Source organism: Lodderomyces elongisporus, chromosome 5 (genome assembly GCF_030384665.1).
Source record: "Lodderomyces elongisporus chromosome 5, complete sequence".
NCBI classification, from domain to species: Eukaryota; Fungi; Ascomycota; class Pichiomycetes; order Serinales; family Debaryomycetaceae; genus Lodderomyces; species Lodderomyces elongisporus.
This window is the reverse complement of record NC_083677.1, coordinates 903,502-922,500: the sequence shown is the minus strand read 5'-3', so window position 1 is coordinate 922,500 and position 18,999 is coordinate 903,502. Positions and strand designations below refer to the sequence as shown.

At 36.4% G+C, this 18,999-nt stretch overlaps 9 protein-coding genes across 9 annotated transcripts; 4 read left to right on the top strand and 5 right to left on the bottom strand. All coding sequences in view use genetic code 12, as the record gives it.

Annotated features, from left to right (window-relative positions):
• Positions 1–104: 104 nt before the first annotated feature.
• CSH3 lies at positions 105–827 on the bottom strand (the record flags this gene model as incomplete). The annotated part of the gene is made up of 1 exon (XM_001524465.2): positions 105–827. The coding sequence occupies one exon, from the start codon at positions 825–827 to the stop codon at positions 105–107; it is 723 nt and encodes a 240-aa protein (XP_001524515.2).
• Positions 828–1,435: 608 nt separating this feature from the next.
• On the top strand, positions 1,436–2,569 carry PVL30_004205 (uncharacterized protein; the record flags this gene model as incomplete). Its single annotated transcript, XM_001524464.2, has 1 exon — positions 1,436–2,569. The coding sequence occupies one exon, from the start codon at positions 1,436–1,438 to the stop codon at positions 2,567–2,569; it is 1,134 nt and encodes a 377-aa protein (XP_001524514.2).
• An 87-nt stretch (positions 2,570–2,656) lies between these two features.
• Positions 2,657–4,192, bottom strand: PVL30_004204 (uncharacterized protein; the record flags this gene model as incomplete). The annotated part of the gene is made up of 1 exon (XM_001524463.2): positions 2,657–4,192. The coding sequence occupies one exon, from the start codon at positions 4,190–4,192 to the stop codon at positions 2,657–2,659; it is 1,536 nt and encodes a 511-aa protein (XP_001524513.2).
• Positions 4,193–4,839: 647 nt separating this feature from the next.
• Positions 4,840–6,396, bottom strand: PVL30_004203 (uncharacterized protein; the record flags this gene model as incomplete). Its single annotated transcript, XM_001524462.2, has 1 exon — positions 4,840–6,396. One exon carries the CDS (start codon positions 6,394–6,396, stop codon positions 4,840–4,842), a length of 1,557 nt encoding a protein of 518 aa, XP_001524512.2.
• Positions 6,397–7,709: 1,313 nt separating this feature from the next.
• On the top strand, positions 7,710–8,309 carry PVL30_004202 (uncharacterized protein; the record flags this gene model as incomplete). Its single annotated transcript, XM_001524461.2, has 1 exon — positions 7,710–8,309. One exon carries the CDS (start codon positions 7,710–7,712, stop codon positions 8,307–8,309), a length of 600 nt encoding a protein of 199 aa, XP_001524511.2.
• A 1,366-nt stretch (positions 8,310–9,675) lies between these two features.
• Positions 9,676–11,856, top strand: VTC4 (vacuolar transporter chaperone; the record flags this gene model as incomplete). The annotated part of the gene is made up of 1 exon (XM_001524460.2): positions 9,676–11,856. One exon carries the CDS (start codon positions 9,676–9,678, stop codon positions 11,854–11,856), a length of 2,181 nt encoding a protein of 726 aa, XP_001524510.1.
• A 1,469-nt stretch (positions 11,857–13,325) lies between these two features.
• Positions 13,326–14,825, top strand: PVL30_004200 (uncharacterized protein; the record flags this gene model as incomplete). Its single annotated transcript, XM_001524459.2, has 1 exon — positions 13,326–14,825. The coding sequence occupies one exon, from the start codon at positions 13,326–13,328 to the stop codon at positions 14,823–14,825; it is 1,500 nt and encodes a 499-aa protein (XP_001524509.2).
• A 230-nt stretch (positions 14,826–15,055) lies between these two features.
• Positions 15,056–17,176, bottom strand: PVL30_004199 (uncharacterized protein; the record flags this gene model as incomplete). The annotated part of the gene is made up of 1 exon (XM_001524458.2): positions 15,056–17,176. The coding sequence occupies one exon, from the start codon at positions 17,174–17,176 to the stop codon at positions 15,056–15,058; it is 2,121 nt and encodes a 706-aa protein (XP_001524508.2).
• Positions 17,177–17,599: 423 nt separating this feature from the next.
• PVL30_004198 (uncharacterized protein) lies at positions 17,600–18,139 on the bottom strand (the record flags this gene model as incomplete). Its single annotated transcript, XM_001524457.2, has 1 exon — positions 17,600–18,139. One exon carries the CDS (start codon positions 18,137–18,139, stop codon positions 17,600–17,602), a length of 540 nt encoding a protein of 179 aa, XP_001524507.2.
• Between the last annotated feature and the right edge of the window lie 860 nt (positions 18,140–18,999).

Below are 18,999 nucleotides of genomic sequence, written 5' to 3'. Positions count from 1 at the left end.
CATATACATCAAGTGTACATTCACATTGTACCTACCTATACAGTATTCTAAATATGTGGTCTAAAGTTTGTAGTCTAAACAAAATGGATTCTAAATATGATTGATCATGATCTTCTCTTTTTGGCTGCTGACTTTTTCTTTCCACTTACAGAAGTACTGCCTGCATCTTTTTCAATTACTGCATCAGCCTCATCAGCAACATCGCCTTCTTCAACAACGACATCCTTCTTTCCTCTCTTACCACTCTTCTTACTCAAACTCTCCTCTTCTCTTGCTTGTGCCTCAGCAGCAGCAGCGGCCTCTCTCCTTTCATTCTCATAAAATTCCAACTTCAATTGCTCGTCATACCATTGGGCATAATATAATCCACCTTGAAGCACCAACACACCAACAAGCACCAAAATAATCATCACTTGTGACGCAGCCATGACATTGAGTCCCGTCTTGTAATCGACATCACCCCATTGTCCAGAAAGACAAGAAGTAACTCCAGTTCTCAAATTGGTCAAGTAAATAATGATGGCGATCATAAATAATCCCAACGAACCATACTCAAAGTATTTGGCCTCTTCATCCGGCTTGTACAATTTGATAAAATGTCCAACAAGACCAAGAAAACCCACAGTATGTAACGTGTAGTGAATGTACATTGGTGCATTGCCCCATGTTTGATAGTGGGCAAGAGACTTATCAAATCCATCGGTAACACTATGTCTCCATAAGGTGTCGAGATCGTAGGGCCAATTGCCATAAATGACACCAAGTCCAAATGTTGTTGCGCCAACAATCAAAGCAGTCCCAATTGGAACAACTTCTTTATATTTCATCCACCTGACCATTTTTTTTTTGAGGGGGGGGTTTGATATTGTTTGGAATGGGTAATGGAAAATGATCTTATTTGTCAACAAATCTGACTTTTCCCTCACTTTTATCTCGTATCTTTCTGACTCTAATTCAATATTTTTTTTTTTCTTCTTTTTTTTTTTTTGATTATTATTTTTCCCATACGTTTGATTAGGTTTGTGTCTGAAGTCTGGAGACAATGAGCGAGTGAAGAAGTTTGTGTGAGTGAAGAAGTTTATGTGAGTGTAAGGAATATTTTCAATAACGAACAGCCGCAAACATGTCTCAATCAAGTAACTGCTTCTCTCAGAATTACAAATCCCGCTTTCAAGAATTCCTTAATCCATTAATTATGAATCACACGGATAGAGTAATATAACCACTAGAATCTACTATTAACTCTAGTACCCCTTTTTTCCATTCATTATCCTTCTTTCTTATTTGCCAAAAGTTTTCCTTTTGTATTTTTTTTATCTTTTTTACTTGTTTTTTTTTTACCTGCTTAATAATAGCAGTTAAACAATCGCTTAGCTGATTTCTAAACAAGTTTGATTTCCAGTTGTTTACAAAGTTAAAGGGAAAATTCATAAAGATGCCACATATAGTAGTTGTTGGTGCTGGTGTTCTTGGTCTTACAACCGCATTGACTTTGGCTGAGAATTTGCCACAAAGCACAACTCAAATATCAGTCATTGCCGAATGGGGCCCACATCTGCCCTCAATGAATACCTCACTCACAACTTCCAATGAATATGTTTCTCCTTGGGCAGGCGCTCATTTCCGTCCTTTCCCCAGCGCCACAGAAAAAGAGTTTGAAGAACTGAAGTTGACGAGAAAGACATTGCAATATTTTCAAAAATTGGCATCTGACCATCCAGAAAGTTCAGTTAAATTTGTTAAAGGTGTGGAATATCTCGAAGACCCAAGCGAACTATACAAAACTTGTGCAAGAGGTTACACAGAGGATTTGCAAAATTTCAAGAAATTAGGGGTTGATGAACGCGGTTTCTTGGGATTTGAATATGATACTTGGGTAGTTAGTCCTCCCATGTATCTACAATATCTTTATCGCAAGTTGCAAACTATATATGGTGTCAAGTTTATTACTTTGAAGCTAGACAGTTTGCAGCAAATAAATACTTTGTTTTCCGAAAAGCCAAAAAGACCGATTATTGTCAATTGTACTGGAAAAGGATTGCAATATTCCGGAGGTACCGACCCTGCTTATGAACCTATCCGAGGTCAAACATTGTTGATTAACCCGCCTCCAGACTGTCCCTATTTAAACAAAACAATAACTTATCAATTAGCAAACAAATCATGGATCTTTACCATTCATAGACCATTGTATGGTGGAGTCATTCTTGGCGGAACCAAACAAGTTGGCGATACATTCTTGGGTATTAGGGAAGAAGATACAAAACATCTCTTTAAATTGGGGGAACGTTATTTTCCATCATTGATGAAGCTGGAAGCGAGAAATGGAAAAGAGGACAATATTAATAAAGAGTCAAGAAATGGTGAAAAGTACTTTGACGTGATGAAAGTCAACGTTGCTTTAAGGCCGGCAAGACGTGGTGGGTTGAGGATAGAGAGGGAGAAGATTAATGGACAAAATGTAATTCATAATTACGGTGCTGGTGGAATGGGATACGAGTTGAGCTACGGAGCAAGTTTAAAAGTGTACTCACTTGTCGAAGAAATTTTGAATGAATCAAAGTTGTAAGGAATTGAAGTATTTGTTCTTTTTGTTTGTTTTTTTTCTAAAAAAAAAAAAGAACAACCAATAGTTTGGAATATATTGTGCCTTTTACTAAGATAATGCATAATTACCACTGACCCATTGATTAACCATACTCAATGCATTCTTTGGCTGGTCTAATGGAACCATGTGACCGGATTCATAAATTCGTAAATAGGTGAAATGCTTGTAGTTTTTGACCTCACCTGCCTGAATACCTTCAGTGGTAAACCATGGCGCAAATTTTGTAGCATTGAAGTTCTCGTGGCCTGAATAATCAAGCTTATTGACCCAAGCTAAATTACCGAGCCAATCACAAACCAAATCCTTATCACCGACGTATATCAAGACTGGTATTTCCTTGTCCAATAACTCTGAAACGTATTGTTGGTATGGTCTCATTGTTTCAAATATAAATTTTTGACCAACTTTTGAGTTGCACGAGGTAAAATTCTTTTCTGGAACATTTCCAAGAAGTGCTTTTTCAACTTGTGGCAAATTGAAATATTCATTAATGTATCCAATCTGCTCGTAACATAATGGATTGTCCCCACACTTGACTCTTGAATCATATGGATTTAAGTCACCTTTGTCTGGAGCATTTGGTGTTGCCAACAAGGCAACAAAACAAGTGACGGGATTAGGAAATTTATAGCATAATTCACCAAACGGAACAAAATTTTTGTAGTACTGCTCATAGCTGCTGCACTCTTCATCAGTATAAATTTGACCAATACCACCTTGGCCACAACCCATATTTGCCACTTGGCCAATTTGCACCACAAAGTCAGTAATCCCATTACCAATCAAAACTGATTTCAAAGGTACTCCATTATTGACTATTGTAGATGCAAAACTGGGAATATAATGACCGGCATAAGACTCGCCAGCAATGTGGAAATCCAACTTGGCATATTCTGGGTATTGGTTACGGAATAATTCAACAAATTTGCCAAAGTCGATTGCAGCTTGCTCGGTACTAAAGGGAATCTCGTCATCATCACCGTCGGAAAAGCCAACAGCTACTGGCTGGTCCAAGAATAATAAACTTGCGTTGGAGTTCCAAGAGTATGGGTTGAAATCAGGCTGGATAGTAGCATTGATCCAACTTGGACCAAGTTCCATAGCCAATCCAATGTTGGACGAGCATCCTGGGCCTCCGCTAAGCCAGAGAATCAATGGGTCGTTTGCTGGGTCGTTTCTACTTTCAAAGAACCAATAAAAGAATTTCTTGTGTGTCTCCTTGATATGAAAATACCCAGATATTTGCTTTACTGAGTCAAAACCAAGTATTTCTGGCGTACTTTCAGGATCGGATGTAATTGAATATGTCATATCTGTTTTGGGTTTCTCAAACAACTTTTTAAATTTGTTATATTGGCCGAGCATTTGCTCTAAGCCTAATTGATGTTCATATTTGGTCCATTCATTCTGTAAATGAAGTTGTTGATGAATATTCAATGAGCTCAAATCAACCTCATTGAAAGGGTATGCCGGAGCGATAGAATCTTCTTGTACAATATTAGCAGCTTTAGGTTTGTTGGCGGTGAATGGTATTTGTAATGCCGAAGCACAAGCAATTGTCAAGACAAAGTTGAAAAGTCTCATGCTTTAGTATACTAGCAGTAACAGGTTAGGTAGATTTCGTCCTTTACAAAACAATTGACTGTTAGCAAAAAAAAAATAGAAAAAGGTGTTTATATATATATGTGTGTGTATGTATGTCTATGTATATTTAATAGCCGTTAGAGCTGAAGTCAATTGTATTATATATATATATATATATATATATAACAGTTGTCTGGAGAACAGAGAGAGAGCTAGAAAAGCTAGTAAACGACTAAAATTACCGTTGGTGTAAACGGCACCATTATTTGTTTGTTTAGAGAGAGAATGAGAAAGACGAATTCTGCAGATTAACGGAGATAGAGCGGGTTTAGTTACAGATTGGGCGAGGCTATATGGCTTGTTCTTCAAAGAACCCAAACATACCTTAATGGTTTTAATTTTGTTGTTGTCCCATTAGCTTTCTTTTTTCTCTAATCTTTTAACTTGTACCTCTCTTTCACTTTTCTAAGAAAATCTTGTGAAAACTGAAACTCAATCAAATCCTTTTAAAATAAAGAAAAAAATTGTATAAAATATAGAGAGAAAAATGAACCAATAGAGCCCACCAGGAGTGCCAATAAAAGTATAAGCTCTTTGATTTTTTTTCTTTTTTCAATTCTTTTATGTTATTTTATTTTTTCCATTTTCTACAACAATGCGTAATTCCCCTGAATCCAGCTATTAACCATATTCAATGAGTTTTGTGGTTGATCCATCGGTACCATATGTCCAGCGTTGAAGAATCGTAGATATGTGAATTGCTTATGGTTTTTCACCTCGCCTGCATGTACTACTTTTTCGTCATCAGATATAGTCCATGGTCTGAAAACAGAAGAATTAAAGTGTTTTTGGTCGGAATAATCGAGTTTGTTGCACCATGCCAAATTTCCCAACCAATCACAGGTAAGATCCTTATCCCCAGCATAAATTAGTACCGCCACCCCATCGTTCAAAAGTTGTGCTACGTATTGCTGGTAAGGAAGGGCCAAATCGTAAAAGAATTTCTGCTCAATTTTTTTATTGCAAACGGTGTAGTTTTTCTGAAGTGCATTTGATCCTAAAAGAGCATGTTGGACTTTTGGTGTGTTGAAGTACTGGTCAATGTAAGTAAATTCTGGATAACACCAGGGTGCATCGTTGTTGCATTTGAGACGTGCATCGTATGGGTTCAAGTCACCTTTGTCTGGTGTGGTTGGTGATGCGAGTAGTGAAATGTAACATGTTATTGGATTGGGGAACTTGTAGCATAGTTCACCAAATGGTAAGAATCGTTTGTAGCGTTGATCAAAAGTGCTGCATTCATCGTCTTTGTATATTTTTCCTAATCCACCTTTGCCACAGCCAATATTAGCCTTTTCGCCAAGCTGTACCACATAATCAGTGATTCCGTTACCAATCATAATTGATTTCAAAGGTACTCCATTGTTGACTATTGTAGATGCAAAACTGGGAATATAATGACCGGCATAAGACTCGCCAGCAATGTGGAAATCCAACTTGGCATATTCTGGGTATTGGTTACGGAATAATTCAACAAATTTGCCAAAGTCCATTGCGGCTTGCTCGGTACTAAAGGGAATCTCGTCATCATCACCATCGGAAAAACCAACAGCTACTGGCTGGTCCAAGAATAATAAACTTGCGTTGGAGTTCCAAGAATATGGATTGAAATCGAGTTGGATAGATGCGTTTATTATGCTAGGTCCCAACTCCAATGCTAACCCCATTGTTGAGGAGCATCCTGGGCCTCCATTGAGCCAGAGAATTAATGGGTCGTTTGCTGGGTCGTTTCTACTTTCAAAGAACCAATAAAAGAATTTCTTGTGTGTCTCCTTGATATGAAAATACCCAGATATTTGCTTTACTGAGTCAAAACCAATTGATTCAGGGGTAGATTGATTAGTTGTAATTGAGTATGTCAAGTTTGTTTTTGGTTTATTAAATATTTTTCGAAACTGGCTAAATTGACTCAACATTTGAAAATTTCCCAATTGATTTTCCAATCTAACCCATTCATTTTGCAAGTTTAATTGATCTGTAGAGCTCAATTGCGATAAATCATATTCATTGAAAACATTAGGTGCTACGATGTGGTTTTTTTGTGACTGTAGTTCTTTATCAATCGGAGGTAATAGTAGCGGAATCTGAGTTGCTAGCACTAGGCCAATTGCCGCAATCAGTGCTATGGAAGTGGAAAGCTTCATCTTTTTGTGGAGATGAATAAAGAAATACAGTCACTGACTCACTCCGTAGTGGTTTCCACATATATGAATTTGATGCGGAAAACACAAAATGGCTAAAGCCAAAAATAAAGAAACAAAAAAGTGTAAAAAGAGTAGCAAAAGAAGTAAATGGATATTACACAACGATGATGGATCCCCATTTGATATAAACAAAGGACAAGGCTTTTTGGTATAAAGTAGTGGAAATAGAAAAGTGTAGACTCTATTTCTTTTCACCACAATTTAGTTTTACGAAGACTGTCGGCCAAATCACGAATCAAAAAATTAACGGAGTTAAAGATTCTATTTCATTCCTCTGTGTAAGTGTATATGAGTATGTGGAATACAGTCGAGAAGCTCCGTAGTGAAGAAGTCAAAGCGAGAAAATAGTGCAAAGTAAAGACGGGAAAAAACAAAAGAAGGAGGAATGGAAAATGTACGGAGATAAGACGGAAAACTCGACGGCTGTAAAGAATTAATAAAAAAATAAAAAAAATAAAAAAAAAAAAAAAATTACAGAACAGAAGTAAAGAGACAAATACTACACACACACACAAACACTCATACACACAAACACTCATACAAAGACACAGAGAGTATACAAGCTTTCCAATATATTTCAAATTCTTCTGCTTCTCTCCATTTTACGAACACACACAAACACAAACACATAGTGTGAAATGGAAGCCGCATACCATTACCTAATTGTGCTGTACGGAAGAGAAAGTAGAATAATAATATAAGGAGAGAGTTTATAAGCCACCTGCGATAACAAGTTTATTACATCAATTGCCAGTGGTAACAGTAGTTGTAGCAGTTCAAAGGATTAGGTAAAGTAAATGAAAGTAAAGATTCGCCACCTTCATCCTTGTTTTCCTTTGACCTTTTACCTTTTACCTTTTAAATGAGTTACAGAATGATTCCATCTCTTTATTACTTTAACTGACTCGAGTAAAAGTATTATCATACACGTAAGCATCATCATCACCATCTCACCACCATCAATTTCGTATCTGTTTTCCGTTATTTATTTTTTTTTTAGCTTTATAAGGACTAAGATATCCACAGTTCTTGTATTCAATAAACCATTTCCTTTTTTCTCTTTTTATCTCTTTTTCTTCCTTCATCAACAACCCATTAATTTATTTATTTTTGTTTACCAGATCATCCATTAAAAAAAAACATTCTTTAACAAGATAAATTAAAGGATTTATTTAGATAACATAATCAAAAGGACATAAGAGAAAGAACACACAAATACAAAACAAAAACAAAAAAAAGATAGAGAGAAAGGAATGACACACATTGAAACCCATATTATTATTGATGCTCCACCAGAGAAGGTGAGAGATGTGCTTTTCAATTACCAAGACTACAAGAACTGGAACCCCTTCTTTGTCAGTTTCCAAAAGTACACAAACACAAAGGTCCCAGAGTTGCATGTTGGTGATGAGCTACAGATTGATATGAAGTTGAAAGATACACATCATACCAGTACCATGTATCCCAAGATATTGGAGAAAACAGATTATAAACTCAAATGGAAAGGTGTTTTGTTGAGTGCTTGGGTCTTTTACGGGGTACACACTTTTGAAATCGATCCACTCAACGATGAAGAAGAAGAAGAAGAAGAAGAAGAAGATAATGATAGTAATAAAGATGACGATAACGACGCGAGTTTGGTCAAACACAAAGATAGCCATGTACACCAAGTGAAAACTGCAAGAGCAAAATCAGCAACCAAGACTGCTCAAAAAACCATATTTGGCCAACTGGAACAGTTTGGTGGGTTACTAGTTTACGTTTTGCAAATATTGGGCGTGTATAGAAAAACCCAAGAATCGTTTAAATTGTTTAACGAAGCATTAAAGGAACAAGTGGAAAAGAGTTTGTGAGTATTATTTGCTTAACCTACCCCAATGGTTTGCATAAGAGAGAAGAGGAAATAAATGCTATCGTGTAAGAGAAAGAGGGAGAGAAGGCGAAAGGAAGAGAGAAAGTGTGTGTGCGTGTCTGTTTGTGTGTATGTATGTTTGTATGTATGTTAGTATATAGTTAAAGGATGATTTGAATTGACTTGAAACCAATTCTTCACAATCTAAATTAATGCAACATTGATCTGGGAATGGATTGGTCAAGAAATGTCTACTTTTAATTTTAATTCATTTTATTTCATTTTTTATTTTTTATTTTATCTTGTACTATTCTCCTTATTTATAAATAGTTTTCGTCTCATTTCAACAATTTGCGTTCAATTTGCAACAAAATTATTGCTTGTCCAGTTGGAAGATCAAGCAAAAGAATGTGGTTGTTCACCTTAATCATGCTACAAACTTTGGTACATTTTCTCGAAAAGAGTTGTGGAAATAAAAGAAAGAACACAAATTATTGTCTTCAGTTACGTGCTTTTGTTTATAAACCTATGAATATATTTACCCACTTGTGTACCCACGTGGGCATGGAAACTCCCTGAAAGATTTATTGCAAGGTTTTGAGTCTTAAGATAACTAATCTCGAATTTTAATATATTGCATTACATAATATACATTAGTTAAATTACATAATTACTTAGTAACTACAACCCAAATGTATTACATAATCTACAAAAAAAAGTGCAAAGAATTTAGACTTTTAAAAATTATCAAAATGTTGGTTTCTTTCATTTGTCGTTTTCTTTTTATTAGTATTTAATTTTTCCTTATAAATCAGAAGTTTATCAAAATAAAATTGTTGTCGAAACCCTTCTTTCCATTTATTCTTTTGGTTCTTCTTTCTTTAGTCAACTAATTCGTTTGGACCTATTTGAAAGCATTCTTCAAGAACCATATTTAAGTACAAAAAAAGAAAGAGCGAGCCTTTTTTTCTCCCCCCTCTATTTTCCTCGCTTTGCTCCGTTTCCTATCTAGCAATTGGCAACATTGAACAGAATAATTATTATCACATTCTTAACATCCCACAAGGCTGTACAAACACACAAGCACAAATATAATAAGTTGGCCACTATATAACTCCCTAACCTAATACAATACAATATAATATATTGCAGTATAATATAGTATAATAAGCTATATACACATTGTGGAAATAAAGTTGTTCTTGAAACTTTAAAACACTAATAATTATATCGAATACACACCAACATACACACACCCATATATATATACATATATATGTACAAGCCAACACAAAAGATCGCCTAAAGTCATACACCAGATTTATTTCCCCCAAGATCAAACAGTAACAGACCGAAAATAAGACAAGATGAAGTTTGGAGAGCATTTGAGAAAGGCCTTGATCAAAAACTATTCTTTTTACTACATCGCCTACGACGACTTGAAACACAATTTGAAAAAGGGATTGAAAGATAATGACTATGTCTGGAATAATGAGCTTGAAGAAGATTTCCTTAACCAATTGGAAGTTGAATTGGACAAGGTATATTCATTCACCAAGGTGAAAAACACTGAAGTCAATAGAAGAATTAAGGAGAGCGAAAAGTATGTTCATGAAGTTGTCAATCAGTTGCATCGCTATCAAAGACACGATTCTGGCGTCACCCAACCGCCTCAAGAGCAAGATTTTGAGGATTTGGAAGAAGAGTTGTCGGATATCATTGCTGATGTTCACGACTTGGCCAAATTCACTAGATTAAATTATACTGGATTCCAAAAAATCATAAAGAAACACGATAAAACAACACACTACCACTTGAAACCGGTTTTCCAGGCAAGATTGAACTCAAAGCCATTTTACAAGGATAACTACGACAACTTGATTGTCAAGTTGAGTAAATTATACGATTTGGTGAGAACCAGGGGTAACCCAGTCAAAGGTGACTCTTCTGCTGGTGGTTCTCAGCAAAATTTTGTGAGGCAAACGACAAAATATTGGGTTCATCCAGACAATATTACTGAGCTCAAGTTGATCATCTTGAAACATTTGCCAGTGTTGGTTTTCAACGCAGATAAGGAGTTTGAACCTGAAGATAGTGCGATTACCTCAATCTACTTTGATAACAAGGAAATGGATTTGTACTATGGTAGGTTGAGAAAAGATGAAGGTGCCGAAGCAATTAGATTGAGATGGTATGGTGGCATGAAATCTGAGCAAATCTTTGTGGAAAGAAAAACACACCGTGAGGATTGGACTGGTGAAAAATCAGTCAAGGCCAGATTTGGCTTGAAAGAGAAAAAAGTCAATAGTTTTCTTAGCGGAGAGTTAAAAGCCACCGAGGTGTTTGACAAGATGAAGAGAGAAGGCAAAAAATCTCCACAGGAGATTGAAAATTTAGAGAGATTGGCCCAGGAATGTCAATACCGTATCTTGAAAGAGAAGTATCGTCCCGTGATGAGATCTTTCTACAATAGAACCGCATTCCAATTACCCGGAGACGCTAGAGTCCGTATATCTTTAGATACAGAGTTGACCATGGTTAGAGAAGATGATTTTGATGGGTACGACAGAACACACGGTAATTGGAGAAGAATGGATATTGGTGTCGATTATCCTTTCAACCAATTACCCGAAAGAGATGTTTGTAGGTTCCCCTATGCGGTGTTGGAAGTCAAGTTGCAAACCCAATTGGGCCAAGAACCTCCAGTTTGGATTAGGGAGTTGATCAACTCGCACTTGGTTGAAGCCGTCCCCAAGTTTTCCAAGTTTATCCACGGTGGAGCAACATTACTAACAGATTATGTTGACTTGCTTCCATTTTGGTACACACAAATGGATGTTGATATCAGAAAACCCAAGATTGTTGAAGAATATGGTATTCGTCGTCACCATGGACAAGGCCGAGATCAACAACGATTGGGTGACAGTACCAGTGGTGTTGATTTGGACGACGAGGAGTTAACAGGTTCGTCATATGCTGGCGGTGTCCACTTTTCCAATGACACCAACCCATTGGAGGATGATTTAGACGAACAAACACCGCTCTTGTTGCCAAACAACTATTCTTCGCGTCACACAAATTCTCCAGTAAGAAACTGTCTCTACCATTTGTACGGCAAGTTTCTTTATTACTTCAATGACGACCGTACATTTACAGTGAAACCAGGTACGAATTACGATTTGAACGCCACATTCAAGGACAAGCTTCCACCTGGTAAAACAATTTGCGTACCGGTAAGAATTGAACCAAAAGTTTATTTTGCAAATGAGCGTACGTTTTTGAGTTGGATCACCATTGGTATGATATTGGGGTTCACGGCGACAACATTGTTAAACTATGGATCCAATAGTGCACTTACGGCTAGTATCGGGTTTTTCATCACTGCCTTGTTTACTTTGGGGTATGCCACGTATAGATACATCTGGAGAGTCTTGATGATTAGAGACAAGAAGCCAGTGCAGTATGGTGATAAGTTTGGTCCTAATATGATTTGCGCATTCATATTCTTGTCCACTTTTGCAACCTTTGTATTTAGGGCATTGGACTAGAAAATGGGGAGGGGGGTGAAAGCGCGCGCGCGCAAGAGAGAGAGAGAGAGAGAGGAAGTTTAAGAAGTGGCAAAAGTTTAAGTATCTTGCAATTAATTGAGTGGATTTGAGAAGGTGTATATTTAAATTTTCTTTATGACTTCAGTACAATAGTGTTGGCCATAGTCTTAATACTGATACTGATAAGAAGAGTAAATGTGTGTTTTTTTTGATTTCAATAAAGTATAAAAGTACATGAATTAGTTGTAGTTGCATGAAAATTAACCAATCAAGATTGAATAACTCTCGGATGTAGATGCGAGAAATGTTAAAGGTGGTATTCAACTTGTCTCTTCCCTCCTTTCCTTTTATTACGTTTCATGCATCAAGCTTATAAGAAGGCAGCAGACAGGTGATTACAAAGGCATTGGACTGGTAAACGACGAAATGACATTAGAATATCATTTAAACTCCTGAGCCAAAGGAAAAGGAAAAATAATAGAACAAAAGAATAAAAGAATAATAAAATATAAAAGTTAAAAAAGTGATTTATACGAAATTTTCAACATAGTTGCCAGATTTCGGGAGAAAAGGAAAGGTGAGGTGGGAACAATCCGATTATAAGAAGGAATAAAAAAGAAAAAAGAGATACATTGAGTATAGAGCAAAGTCTGTAAAAAAAAAGTGAAAATATGCAAAGCCTTTTAAGTCATTCCCCATCTATAAAACAATTTGGTCGCTTGATAGTATTCTTCTTGTTCTAATTCTTATTCGGTCCTTTTTTATCTTCGTTTCTCTTGTACTTGTATTTGTATGTGTATCTGTTCTTCTGTTTGGTAATGGCGGATAAAGGCCAGAACCAAAAAAAAAGTTGAAAAAAATAACACAAATAAAAATTTTTGGAATCGTGGAATATCGGATGCTTAATTATGACCAACACGCAAATGCTTCCGAATTGGGGGGAAAAGCAAAAAGCAAAGAAAAAAATCATCAATCCTGCATACAACTCCTACGTATTCCAATCCTACCCATCAGATAAAATTGATGGAATAGATAATTGCCAACTTTTGAAATTTGAAGGAAAAATAAAATGAAATTAAAAGCACAATAGTATAAGTTTTGTTTATTTATTTTTTTTTTCACCAAATTAATTGTGGACGAAACATCTATATACGGAGTTTAACGAGCTATTCGAGAAAACTTAGTGGAGTTAAACGACTCCGATAAAAGGGAAAAGAAGTATAAGAGAATCCGAAAATTTCAGTACTGTCAAGTTCCATCCACTTTTGATTTCGATTAACCTCCGCTCCTTTCTTGTTTTTGGTTTTTATTTTATCTTTTCATCTTAACTAAAGTGGAAATAGGATCTTGAAAGTTTTCATACAAATATATATATATATATATATATATATAAGCAACTGTTCTTACTTTTCTTAAACAATACCCCAAAAGAAAGAACCGGTTTTTCTATTTTTTTTTTTTGTTTCAAGATGTCTGATATCAAATCCTCGAATAGTTCAGAGATGTTCAAGTCGATACTTACCAAAACAAAGACATTGCAGACCTTATCGCAACCAACCAAGTTGCCCAAGTTGTCACATAAGGCAACTTCTTTGAAAACAAACATCCTCATTGTTGGCGGATCCTTTTCTGGGTTGGCTGTGTTGAGGTTATTGCAAACAAATTTACAGGAGCATTTTAATCAAGCAAGGCTTTCTTCAGGTGCAAGTAATGATGAAACCGCTAAACGTATTAGTATTACTTTGGTTGAACCTAGGAATGGGTTATTAAATATTTTGGGTATTCCAAAGTCGATTGTCGATACAGAGTTTGCCAAAACCCAGTATCTTCCATTCAACAAGCTTAACCACGTGAGATTTAACAATATTGTATCCTCGGAGAAACCAGAAGTTTATGCAGACAAGGAAAATGGTGAGTCATGGTATGTTGATGATGCACCAAAGTTTCCTAATGTAGAAGTCACTTTTGTACAAGGAACAGTCACATACCTCGATGACCACAAAGCTGAATATGTTCTTAATGATACAAAAGACGACACCGCTGAAGGTTCTACAGCTACAGCTACTGCTACAGCTGCTTCTGCTGCTTCTGCTGCTAATGAAACGGGGTCGATCGACTTTGACTATGTCGTTATGGCAAGTGGGCGAGATAGAAACTGGCCAACCACGCCATCTGCAAACACTATGGACGAATATTTGCAAGACATGAACAAATCACGTTCCATGATTGAAAATGCAAACATTATCTCAGTAGTTGGTGCTGGTGCTGTGGGTATTGAGATTGCCGGTGATATCAAACTGAGATTTCCTGAAAAGATAGTAAACTTGGTCCATCCACACGAGGTTTTCCCACCTGAACCATTAAGTTTGGAATTCAAGAGGTTAATACAGGACTCTATAGAACGTGCCGGCGTCAATATATATCTCAACACAAGAATCGACAAAACAAAATCGTCTGACACTGGGGATTTGATTACTACTGAAACGGGAAAAGCAATTCCTTCTGAGATAAACTTTTGGTGTACTGCTAAACACAACAACATTGCGTTCTTATCCCCTAAGATTGCATCCAAGTATGTTACTCACGGACAGATTAATGTTAATGAATACCTCCAGCTTCAAAGTCAAGCAGCACAAGGTCAATCAACTAATACCACTCTCACTACTACTACGGTACCCAACTTTTTTGTGCTAGGTGACTTGGTCAATTTGCCAATAATCAAATCCGCAGGTTGGGCAATGTACATGGGCAGGCAAACAGCCAATAACATCACTAGCTTAATATTTGAGGACACCTTAATCGAGCCATTACCAAATTTAAAAGAAATGCCCAGGGGTATGGTGCTTGTAGGAGGTCAAGAGGAAATTGTTAGTGAATTGGCAGGCGAAGTGAGTTTGAATCACGAGGGATATAAAAAGGAATATTTGGACTATTGTATAGGGAAAATTAGAGCTACTTTAGATGCATAAGCACCAAATTACAAATATATTCATAAAATTAGAAAATAGCATTAGAGCTATATATATATATATATATATATATATCCCTCCATTTTTTATTTAATTAGAATCAAAAAAAAAAAAAGAAAAAGAAACAAGTCGTCTCATTAATTTCACATATATTACATTTTTAACTAGAAACATCAATTTGTTGGTATTGGTACATCTTTTGAAAAATTGCACACCTTCGTTTTTACATCCTACAAGTACAAATCCTCATTAATATCATAGACTTCTTCCAGTAAAACTTTGTCTCTCATTTCATTTCCATCTAGTTTGTTGCTCCTTTGGTTTTGGTGCTGTATTTGTTTCTGTTGTGGCTCCTGCTGTGGTTGCACGGCTGACACGGTCTCATCTTCATGAAACTTGTCCACCAACATTTCCAACCTGCTCTTAAAATTTGTTGCATCCAAATCGGTGATCCCGTATACTTTGATACTCAGAATATTGACATGTTTGTCAAATTTGAAATACAAGCTCCTGCCGGTGACTTGACTATTGATGAACCGTACAGGTAACTTTATATGATTGATGCTTGACGCATAAAGCTTGTTGGTCTTTAGCAGTTTGTACTTTGATGCATATTTATTGCTACTACTTGCCATAGTTTCAAATCTTAACTTGTCAAAGCCTGCCTTGGAATCTGGCTTGAATCCAATAGAGACTTGAGTTTCTTGAGGTATGTCTCCGCACTCAATCAATATGTCAGTGGGGATGATTGATGAACTCAATCTTATTCCAAGTTCATCGCCCCCGGCCCACACAATGTCGTCATCAAGTATCACATGATTAGCGTTATGCGGATCAGTTAAGAAATCATGACTAGCACCACCTGGCAAAAGAGCTTGGAAAAACCAACTCTTTTCCAGCTCTGGTTTAGACGTTAAAAACCCCAATATCCTTGCACCATTGGTAAACTCGGCATAGTTTTTGTGCTTTGAACACTTTGAAATAAGATCAACCATTGAATTCACCCAAATTTGCGAAGTAGTGGCATGCTGAGGCACAAGCGTATCATTGATTATTGTAATACCATCAAAAATCTCATCAATGCTGGATTGAACATCCACTTTAATCGTGTTGGCAACATCTTCAATAGCCATGTTGACATGTTGCTTGAGGCTCTGGAAATCACTGAGACTTTCGAGTTTGCGTAATCTTTCATCTAATAGGAGGTATTTATCTTTTTCATCACTATCATCGTTGTTGTTGCTGCTGCTACTACCATTCCCACTACCACCATTACTAATACTGCTGCTGCTGCTGCTTCGATAAGAGTCGACAAAATTGGTAAGAAACTGGTGGAATTCGGGACTCACTTGCACTTGACCATTACTCAATGCAACTGCTTGATCTGAGTTTAATCTTGTTTTTTCTTCCAAGTAAGATAATTGCGAATCCAATTTATCAAACTTCTCTAGTGTGCTATAGTGGTAGCTCTCTATGAGAGTTGTCAATTGATTCAACCTTTCGTTGAGAGCAGTATCTGTATATTTTGAATCTTGGCGTGGATAAACATCGCGAGCAAATATCAGTAAGTAAAGCGTTAGCAAAAAAGATATTGATCCTATAAGTATATAGATTAGCCACTTTTTGATGCGTCCGTTTTTTTGCTGAGGCAAATGTCGAGAACTTTCATCCTCGTCTATATTCAATTTCCCCTGGTTCTGAAGTTCCCTCTCTGGTTTTTCTTCATATATCTCATTTTCCTTTGGCGCTCTTGCCTTGTTAAATCTGTTCAGCTTTGTAGTTTCAAATGAATGAGTCGCTTTGTTCAAGCTTCCACTCTTTTTCTGGTATGTTCTGATATCTTCTAGACCATTTACCTCGTGCGCAATTTCATCATCTTCACTTGGACTATTGTATTCACTTAATTCTTCATTATAAGTATCTTCATCAGTTAAATCGTAATCTTCAGCTTCTAAATTGTAGTCGTCATCTTCATCCTCTATATAGTCTGAATCAATTTCGCCATTCAAAAACATTTTATACGACTCATTCAACTCTTGTTCGTCAATTGGTGCAATCGTCTCTCCGCCAATATTGTCTCGATATAGAGCATCTGAAATCTCTTGATCAATATCATATTGCCGCGATGGTATATCAAATCGGTTACTATAATGGGTTCCAGATGTGTTGTTTATTCTTGTGGACTTATTAGGTAAAGTTGTAGTGGTATTTCTATACTTTGGAGACGATCTTAATGGTTGTGCTTTGCCTATAACATGATGAAGATGCACGGAATTCTCTTCGTCTGAATCATTTAGAAACCTTGGAATCATCGTATTACCGTTCCTTCTAGTAAAGCCATTTCCACTCATTCTTGACAAAAGAATGAAGGAGAACGGAAAACGGAAAACGAAGAACAAAAGATAAAAAATGTCGTCTTGTTTAATTGAATAGCTTTAGAGAATCAACTTCTTTTTCTAGCAAGAGTTTTTTTGGTAAAAATATCTCTTAGTTTACATTTCATTGTTGTTACACAAAAATTGGGATGTAAATTGTATAGACAATCTTGAAATGGTTCGCTGAAGCAACAAAAAAAATATATATATATATATATATATATATATATACAATGTCCGCGTCTGGCCAGCTTCTGGCAGCGGCCACTACAAATGGACATAAGAAATTTTAAACCAAGGAAAAAAATGGAATTTACATTTGATTTTTTTTTATTCGTGATATTTCATTCATTGCATCTGTTTTTTTCCAGTATTACAAAACTTTAATCTATGATTAGTCTATACATTAGGCAATCTCTTGAGCAAGTTCTCTGGGCTAGAGACGTCGGTGAAATTTCCCTCTTGCTCGCTGGCCAAGTACTTGATGTAACCATCAACAACGATTGCAGCATATCTCTCTAATCTTAATCCCATGCCTGCCTTGCTCAAGTCCAAGACATAGTCTTCTCCCAATTCTTGGGAAATCTTTCCGTCTGGGTCAGTGGCAAAGATGATAAAGTTTTCAGGGTCCTTGTAACCCAAAGCCTTACCAAATGAGGCTTGCACAAAAGGGTCATTTACGGCAAAGACAATGATGTTCTTGACACCTTTCTCCTTAAACTGCTTAATGTGCTCAATGTAGGCTGGAATGTGTTTGGTTGAACAAACCTTGGTGAATGAACCTGGGATGGCGGTCACAATCACAGTAGAGTCCTTGAACTCCTTGGCCAAGTCCAATGGCTTGGGGTCGCCATTCAGCAAAATACCTTCATGGTCCTTGTCGAAAGGAATGTATTTTGGGGTAACGTTTGTTGGGAATTTCTCGTTGGTGGAGGACATTGTAATTATATAGTTTAATTGGTATTTATATACTAAAGATACTAGTTATAAGGAAGAAGAAGAAAAAAAAAAGTAAAAAGGTAAACGGTGTAAATGAAATATTGGTTGGGAAACAACTGTAGTTTATATACTATTTCTTTTCTACTCTCCCTCTCCTTCTCCCCCTCCCTCTTTTCTTTCTATCTGACTATTGTTTTTATCCAGCAATTGTGATGTAAGTAGTATGAGTCTAAGTCAGTGTGGGGCGTGGGCAAGGAGGGACGGAGGGCACATGTGCGTGTGGAGTTAAATGTGCGCAATTCGGAGTAGTCTCTCATTCATCATTTTTTGCTTCTCAACTTTATTTTTTATTTTTTATTTTTTTATTTTTTTATTTTTTTATTTTTTTATTTTTTTATTTTTTTATTTTCTAGGGGAGAGGGAGAAAGGGAAAAGGAGAATAGAGACAGATAGAAGGGTAGGGGGAAGTCAGCGGCAAACATAACTTTCTGCATAATTACATCGATGAAGCAAACATGGCATAAACTTCCCCAAAAAAAAAAGTCGTAGCAAGTTTTAACAAAATTTATACTAGGGCCTATTACAACCACTTTAGTTTGCTCTCACAAGATCCACAAAAATAGGTCAATTAGTTGTGAATATATGTTAACCATTGCTGTCGCAGAATGCTGAGCAGAGTTTGAAAAGAGAATTGCAAAAATTAAAGAAGTAATATTGACATTAAAACTAAAACTAATATAAAGCCGAGCATACCCGTAAATTATTGAACGCTATTATGAATTAGTAAACAGAACATTCTACACTGTTCTTACCCTTTCTAAGTCCATTTGTGAAGACAATCAAGAGAGCAATAAGTGAAT